Source organism: Balaenoptera physalus (genome assembly GCF_965194825.1).
Source record: "Balaenoptera physalus genome assembly, chromosome: 16".
Classification (NCBI taxonomy): Eukaryota; Metazoa; Chordata; class Mammalia; order Artiodactyla; family Balaenopteridae; genus Balaenoptera; species Balaenoptera physalus.
Genome location: NC_138898.1, coordinates 10080746 through 10089337, shown reverse-complemented (window position 1 = coordinate 10089337; position 8592 = coordinate 10080746). Strand labels below are relative to the sequence as shown.

Genomic DNA, 8592 nt, shown 5'->3' with positions numbered 1-8592 from the left:
TGTAACCAGATGTGTAGCTTCAATTCCAGGACCTAGAGGGTCCCAAGGGAGCTGGAAATGATTGTCAATTAAGGATTCTCAGGTTTTTTAAAAAAATTTTTTGGCTGCGCTGCACAGCATCTGGGATCTTAGTTCCCCCACCAGGGATCGAACCTGCACCCCCTGCATTTGAAGCGTGGAGTCTTAACCACTGGACCACCAGGGAAGTCCAGGATTCTCAAGTTTAGAGCACAAACTACCAGAAAAACTTACATACACGCCTGGTGGTGAAAAAAAGAACCATCCAAAATTTATTCTCCAACAGACAGACAGCATCAGCAGGTAAAAACTACAGGGGTTTCTCCGTAGATCATACATTCACAAGGCATTATTAGCTTAACAAGTGAGAAAGCCTCTGGTGTATTTTCTGTAACAATATCCACTTCACAGTGTAAACAGGTACTATTATTGTGTTCACTTACAATTCCAGAAGGAAAGGCACAACTTGGCAAAACAAAAAAAAATTTTTTTGGATCCTAAAGTCAGGTGCAATTACCGAGAGACAGACTTGAGAACAGTTGCAATCCACTTTTCCACATAGAGGGGCAAAGACTTCACCCAGAAATGTGGGTCTTTCTTTCTCCTTCCGTGTTAAATCCTCAAGAGTAACGCTTCATCGGCTGCTTAATATCACATATACAAAGGGGGGATTAAGAAAAAGAGAATCACAACAACATCTTGAACTTCCAGCTGCTCCCACCAATACATCAACTCTTAGGTTTACGACAGGGCCTAGGAACACTTCAGCGGTCATCAAATAAGAAAATAGAGACTATAGCTACAAAAATAACACATGAATGAGGTAGATAAATTAAAGCTTTCACATCCAGGACTTGCCTGTTCCAACTTGGTAGCCTTCATGCAATACTCAGAAAAAAAAAAAAATCTTCATAATTACTTGGCATAAGTCACAATCAAGGAACTTCTGGTACAAATTAGTATAAGAAGTTATTAGTATATAATAAGAAGACACGCCCTTCTGGTGAGTTTGTTTCTTCAAGAACGGACACCCAGCTCTTCAGAGTAGGCACCGGTGAACTAAATTAAGTCACCTGAGATTCCCTGCTCAGGTGCTCACCCTTCCTGGTTTTAGGAAGAAGAAGGGCATCTGGAAAGCTTAGGGAGGACACCTTGGCACTCTTGGGGCTCCAACTGAACTGTATTTAAATAAGCAGCAACACACACACCGACTCTCTAAGGACTAAAATCTGTCCACTTGAGGGCATTCTACTTAAGGTTCCAAGGTTGAAAAAAAATTTGGAATTCTACAACCTTGGTTTAAAAAAAAAGTACATTCAAAAAAGAAAAGAAAAATGGGCGTAGGGTTGGGAGAATACCAAACAGGTCCCTAAACAGACGACAGACCTTGTCCATTTACCCGCATACAGTCACCACAGAAGTAAGTATACAGTACCCACCCACCCCTCCCCCCAACCCCCAAACAGGCAAAACAGTTGTCTTCTCCATGGTGCGTCAACACCTTCCAACTTGAAATAGGTGACAGTCTTTGGAAACAGTTACCCTAGGTTGTACAAAGGTTTTATGTATATAGTTTGTTGCAAGTAACAAAACTACTTTGCAAGACCCGCTTCTTTCCAAAATTAAAAAAAAATACTAGTCTATATTTGTTTTAGTATGAATTTTTTTTTTGATTTTTCTTTTTTGTTTCTTTGTTTTTTGCAAAGCAGCATAGCAACATTGTGATTGTAGGATGTGCCTGAGGTTGTGGTCACAACTGTAAACATTATTTGCACATCAGGAAGAAAACTGGAGGAGATGGGGGTCTTTAAGAAAAACAAACAAAAAAGGGACAGTTCTAGAGAGGTCACTGCACTGCTCCTTTGACGTGCTTTCTCCTGTAGCTTAGCTGACGGCGATCTTGTTTTCCTCCAGGAAGTGAGGGAACTGGTGTTTGGGGACGCTGTCGGCAGCTCCCGGCTTCTCCACCTCGGCACTGATGGCCGACTGGGAGCCATCCATCTTGGAGGTAGCGGTGTTATTCACCACGGAGCTGGCCCCCAGCGACACCGGGAGGGTGGGGATGCCACCACTCTGGATCACGGAGATTTCGTTGGTCTTCATGGCCAGACCACCATTGAGCATGGTGGTGTACTGGTTCCAAACAACAGGGTCCACGTTCACCGAAGGGGCCAGGATTTCCTTGGGAAATATCTCGGGGACCCTCTTTCCGTCCGTTCCTAATAGAGCCATGGTGTTCTCGATGGCCAGCTTCCTGCCACGGCGTGCCGAGCTATTGTTGGCCCCATGTGTCATATAATGGACCTGTGGGAAGAGGGACAGAAAGGTTTCCACCAAAACAGAGATGGGATTGCATGTGGGCAAACCAAAGTCAAGTCTGCCTATGCGTTTGGTCTATCTAAACTTATATTTTAAAATTAGATTTCATACTAAAAAAATCCAGATATTGGGCTTCCCTGGTGACGCAGTGGTTAAGAATCCGCCTGCCAATGCAGGAGACACGGGTTCAAGCCCTGGTCCGGGAAGATCCCACATGCCGCGGAGCAATTAAGCCCATGCGCCACAACTACTGAGCCTGCGCTCTGGAGCCCGCGAGCCACAACTACTGAGCCCACGTGCCACAACTACTGAAGCCCATGCGCCTAGAGCCTGTGCTCCGCAACAAGAGAAGCCACCGCAATGAGAAGCCTGCGCACCACAACAAAGAGTAGCCCCCGCTCGCCGCAACTAAAGAAAAGCCCCGGTGCAGCAACGAAGACCCAATGCACCCAAAAATAAATAAATGTATTAAAAAAATATATATACAGATACCTATTCTCTTGGGGGAAAAAAAAAATCAGATCATCTGGCAACCGTGGATCTACATTCCTGCCTAGAGGCAAGTAAGGGCAACAGAGGTGGGGAATACACACTCCAATTTTCCCCATCCCACTGTTCACATGTACAGTTTTGTCAACACCTACTACATGGCAGCATTGTTTCAAGTGCTAGGGTTACAACTTGTGAACACACAAACTTACACAGTTAACAAATGGTACGGAACTTAACACATACAGACACGGAGTATAAGTAAAATGGGAAAATCTATAAGACCAGTAGGTTACATCAATGTCAATATCCTGGTTATTATTTATTCTATAGTTGTACAAAATTCTGTCACTGGGAGAAACTAGCAAAGTGGGTAAGCATCTTCGTATGACTGCTCCCTTTGCATGAATCGACAATTACTTGAATAAAAATTTGAGTTAAAAAAATAATCTTTGAACAAAACAGACCCTGGCCTGATGGAGCTGACATCCTAAATACATAGTGTGTCAACAAGAGTAATCACTGCTGCAGAGAAAAATAAGCCTAGTTGGGAAGGTTACACGAGGCCACGGGGAATGAACATTATTTCATCTATGGTAGCAGACAAGGCAAGGACTCTTCTGAAGAGGACAGAGATCCTACCACTTACTGCTTCTTCAACCTGGCCGGCCTCCTTTCTGCAATTATTTTCCTGGTCTGGCTTTTGAGTTTTCAAATCCCTTTCTTTATAAAGAGTTGAAGAACGTGGTGGGTACTGGGTTTCAAGTATTCTCACGTCACTTCACTGACATCCTTAGAAGTTAGTAGTTATCCCAGCGGGCTCAGAGGTGACTTGCTCTTCATCACTCCAAGAAATTACTAAGATGTTCCTGGCATCATGTGAAACACTAATACAACTCAATTAATCTCCAAGCAACCCTGAGGTCATTACCACGATCCCCATGCCTGAGAAACCGAGGCACAAGAGCCACCTGCCCAAAGCCACTTATGCAGCAATAGCAGCTCCAAACCTTCCCCAGATTGATTCCAAGGCCCCTGAACAAATTTAAGCTTTATATTTCTGGAAGTTAGGATTACAGATTAAATTACTTCCATGTTCCTCCCCTGACATTTTTGCCACCTAGACTAAAAAATTAAAAGAATATAGTTTTTTTAATAAGTACTTTTAATTTCTAAAATGATATGAGGTCTTCTAGGTCAACTTTAAGGTGAAGTTTCAACCTTTATTCTCACCACAAAGAATTCAACCAGTCTACTCACTGGAGAGCTGGCTAGAGAAAAGAGGCCCAGAGAAACACACCTGGAACAAAGTAGAGGCAGGACCATGAGGGAAACCCAGGTTTCCCATCCTGTGTCCTTACACAGGCCACTTTCGATCCTTACGTGGGACAGTCTCCCAGGTAATATCTTAGGTGGAACCAACTTACCCTAACAATAGACACAGGACATTCTTTGGAAGAACCCAGCTGTTCAGTTTCAAAGAAAGGCCAATAAACCTGGAGGCTTTCTTCCTTTAACTCCAGTGGCACTATATATACGTTTAACTCGTGGTATTTATTTCAACCTAGCAGGCCAGGAAAACAAAAACCCACGTACAGGGTGGTCATCAAGTCTGAAAGCACAGGCAAATCCATAAAGGATTTATCAACGCTACATTACGATACACAACAAACATCATCCGCGTTTCCAGACTTGAACGATTTCACGCACGCACTGACTGCAATGAACAATCCCAACTTCAGAGATGTCGTAATGTGAGAAAGTCTCTTTCTTCTTTTTTCTTTTTTTTCTTTTTTGACTGCACTGCGAGGCTTGAACTCACCTTCAAGTTGCCTTTGGTGGTAAAAGCTCGCCCACAAATGTTACACACGAAAGGCTTCTCCCCGGTGTGAGTCCGCTCGTGAATCTGAAGCGCGCTGGCAGATGAGAAGTTCTTCCCACACCTCGTGCAGCCGTGCTGCTTGGCCTGTCGTCGGGGCTGGATGGCAAGCAAAGGTGTCACGCCTGGGGACATGGTCGCGGGACCAACAAACGCACCAGGAACTTCAACTTTGACATAGGCTGGCTGGGCTCGGATAAATGTCGGTGGGCCACTGCTCCGACCTGGTGTGCACAGAAAAAAAAAAAAATCCCAAATTATCATCCTACAGTCATTCATTCTTCAATCCAAAAAAAAAAGGAGCTTTGACCACAACTGCCCCACTGTTTGACAGCCTGGAAATAGCGTTCAGGAAATTGACACCTTGGAAGCAGCTTTCCTTTTACTTGTTTATCTGCACGGAGAATGACTCCAACACTTCAGAGAAGGTTACTATTTTGGCTTTAAAGGTATCGGCAACACAGTCACAGGCAATGCAATTCCAAGTTCAAATTCCTGCATACAGTTACCTTTATAAAGTAGGCCCTGACACTATTCTTTCTGATGCTACGTTGTTGCTGTTCCCCCATTTTTGCCATTAATGCCGTCAGTAGGCACCCCATTTATATGGGGCGCGTTTAAAATAGGTTAGATTCTTTTCTCTCCCTCAAGAGTTATTAATTTGTGAACTTTACATAAGGGAGTGGGATTTCAGAATCAAGGAACTATGGCTTATCTCACTGGCCAAAAAGCAGTGCCCACTTTCTCAAACATTCTTCTCCTGGAGCATTTACTTAGGATTACCCATGTTGCCCTCACAGGGCTCAAACACAAAAATAAAAACCCACCAAAATTAAGTACGCTGTCCACACCCAGCTTGCAAGAACCGTCGTAAATAAAAGCATGTCTCTACTACGACAGAGGTAGTTATTATTGCCCTCTATCCAGAAGTACCCACAGAAAGGCTAATCGCCCTACAGAGGAGCTATTTCACATATACCACACTCTCCATTTGTCAAGTTCAACCCAGGTTCCTTTTGGATGACTCTGTGCCCAGAATGGACCTAAGTTAAATCCAAAGCTCTATCACCTTCCGTCTCAGGGCGGCTGTTCTCGGAGCTGTCCGCTTTGCCACCGGCATCAGGAGACTTGGACTTGACACTCTCCGCTTGGCTATTGGCTGGGGAGACTGCCTGGAAGGACGTGGTCTCCAGGACATCTGGACTTCGGCTTGGATACTCCTGGTCCCCCATCACTGAGGAGGAAGAGTCGTTGGTCAAGCCATCACTCTCCACTGAACCATTCTCTCGGCTGCTCTGTCGCTGCAGGACAAGACCAGCGAGACCCATCTTCCCCGGGGCATCTAGGGAAGCCACCGAGGACAGCCCTAGAGTAGGTGATGCCGAGTGGATGCTGGGAAGGGGCATGGGGACCTTCGAGGAGCTGCCAGGGGCCTCCTGGGAGCAGACTTTGTCTACATCGATGCTTTCGACATCATCGTGACAGACAACGCTTGTACTGCCATTTTCACCGACCATCATTGGCTCGGGACCCGTAAAGTCACAGGGATTCTCCGGCAGAGGCGTGTTGGGAATCTGACCGCCCATGTGCATCCGAATATGCTGCTGCAGCATGACCGCGTTGGTAAACTTCTTCTGGCAGATGGGGCACGAATGCTGCGTCTTTATGGACGTGTTGGTCCGGTGCACCCCGAGGTGCGTCTTCAGGTTGCCTTTGGTGGAGAAGGCTCGACCACAGATCTTACACTGGAACGGCCTCTCCCCGGTGTGGGTGCGGTAATGCATCTTGAGGGAACTTTGGCAGCTTAAGACACGGCGGCATATGAGACATTCGTTGGGGTCGATGGTGGCCTTGTCGATGTTCTCCACCAGCTGCTGCAGTTTCAGGGTCTCTGACCCCGGCTCGGGTGTCCCACTCCCTTGGAAGGCACCAACCCTCGGGGAATTATGGTTTAGCCCCACCCCAGGTAGGATGGGTCCATCCTCACTTTCCGGAGAAGGCCCGGGCTGCAGGTCGTTGGGCAATGGGCCACCCATGAGGTCCTTGGGGTTAGTCCCCGAAGAGAGATTCTGAGGTAGCCCTACATTGGGGGTCCCCGTCGCAAGGACGGGTTTGTTGTCTAAGGAGAGCCCGGATTCATCTACGGGGACAGGGCCAGAGAGCGCGTAGGGAAGGCCACTGCCTGCCGCCATCTTGTCGTGGAACTCGGCAAACAGCTGGGGGTTTGCCTTCACCTGGGGATGCCGATGAAAGTGCACCTTGAGGTTGCCCTTGGTGGTGAAGCGGTGGCCGCAGACAGAGCACACGAAGGGTCTCTCTCCGGTGTGGGAGCGGAGGTGGATCTGCAAGGAGCTATCAGTCCCAAAAACCTTGCTACAGTACTTACACTTGTGCTTGTAGAGGACCTCGTCCTTGGGTTTGACATCTACCGGGGAGACACTCGGTGGCTTCCCTTTCCCTTTCTTGGACGGGTCTAACGCCACCGCGGAGAAGGGGCTCTGGAAGAGCACAGAGCCTGGGGCCTGAGGTAGCAACGCCCCCGGGAGACGCGACAGGACGTTGGGGAGCACTCGGGTCCCATCTGGCTTCAGGGCGAAGGGCGTGAGCCCCGGGGACACGGAGCTGGCAGCGGAAGGGATGCTGGTGTGAGGTAGCTTGGCTGGCTTCAAGGTGTCCAGGGGCAAAGCCGGGCTCCCCGCCTTCTGGCTGAGCAGAGCCACAGCCGCCGAAACCTGCTGGGACACGTGGCCGCCCAGCGTCTTCAGGGAGTCGGCTCCGGCCACGCCGCTGGAGTGGAGGGCGTGGGAGGCCCACAGGTTCACCTGCACGCGGATCTGCTCCGTGAGCTGGATTTGCTGGAGCTGCTGCTGCTGCAGACACAGGATCTGCTCGAGGACCCAGGGGATGCTGCTGGCGCCGGGCAGCGGGGCTGAGGGCGCGTCCGCGCCCCGCTGGTTCACGGCCACCTTGGTGCCCCGCAGTGCTTGAAGCGTGACGTTGGTGTTGGCCACTTTGCCTTTGGGTAAATAGCTTATGTCCTGGGGTGTAGGCGGCAGGGCGGCCTCCGTCTTTAAGTACACGACGGACTCTGCCCCCGGCTTCTCCCTCGTGTCCCCTGAGCCGCCACCGTCCTCTCTGTGACCGTCCTTCCTGCTTGGGCTGCGTGGCTGGTGGCTCAGCGCAGCCCCGGAGAAGTCTTCTGAAGGCACCGGCCCCTCGCTGTCGTTCATGATGAGGACAGGTGGATTTTTAGTGCAATTTTTCTTATGGTCTAAGAACTCCGAGAAACTGAAGAACTCGGCACAGCATTTCTCACAGATGTGGGTCTCCTCCCGCCGAGGCCTCTTTATCCCTGCTCCGTCCACGTTCACGTCATCGCCACTCTCTGGGGGGTTCATTGGAGTACCTGCGACAAGAGAGAAAAAGCTAAGAACTCTACCCAAGAAAGGATGTAGGGCGATTTCTTGAGAAAAACCACAGCTCACAATCCAGAGGTCTTCGTGATCTGCGTCCCAACACGCACAAAACTGTGTAAGGGAACGAGGCATCCAAAGAGTCTCAGTGAACCAATCACTTAGGTAGCGGGTCAAATCATAACCCCCCAAAATGTCCAATCCTAACCCCTGCACCTGTGCAAGTGACCTTCTTTGGGGTATGGGGGGGGAAATCTTTACAACTGTAATTAGAGTGGGTCCCAAGCCCAGTATCTGGTGTCCTTAAGGAGAAAAGAAAGGGACATGAGACAGAATAAGGCCATGCGAAGCCAAGGCAGGAGTTATGTGGCTTTTATAAGCCAAGGACGGCTGGAAGCCAACAAAAGGTAGGGAGGAGGCCTGGTACAGACTCTCCCTCAGAGGCTCCAAAAGGAACCCTGCAACTCCTAAATG

General features: G+C 48.7%; 1 protein-coding gene across 6 annotated transcripts in view; it reads right to left on the bottom strand.

Moving 5' to 3' along the window:
* Positions 1–264: 264 nt before the first annotated feature.
* Positions 265–8592, bottom strand: part of SALL4 (spalt like transcription factor 4) — a 105378-nt gene continuing 97050 nt past the window's right edge. For 5 of the 6 annotated variants that reach the window (XM_082428361.1, XM_082428359.1, XM_082428362.1 and 2 more), the window contains 3 exons: positions 5775–8111; positions 4649–4929; positions 265–2322 (listed from right to left, as the gene is read on the bottom strand). In XM_082428361.1, coding sequence (XP_082284487.1) covers positions 1903–2322; positions 4649–4929; positions 5775–8103 — 3030 coding nt within the window. In that variant the 5' untranslated portion in view covers positions 8104–8111 and the 3' untranslated portion in view covers positions 265–1902. The remainder of the gene's footprint in view (positions 2323–4648; positions 4930–5774; positions 8112–8592) is intronic. The other variant, XM_082428364.1, reaches the window with a different exon arrangement.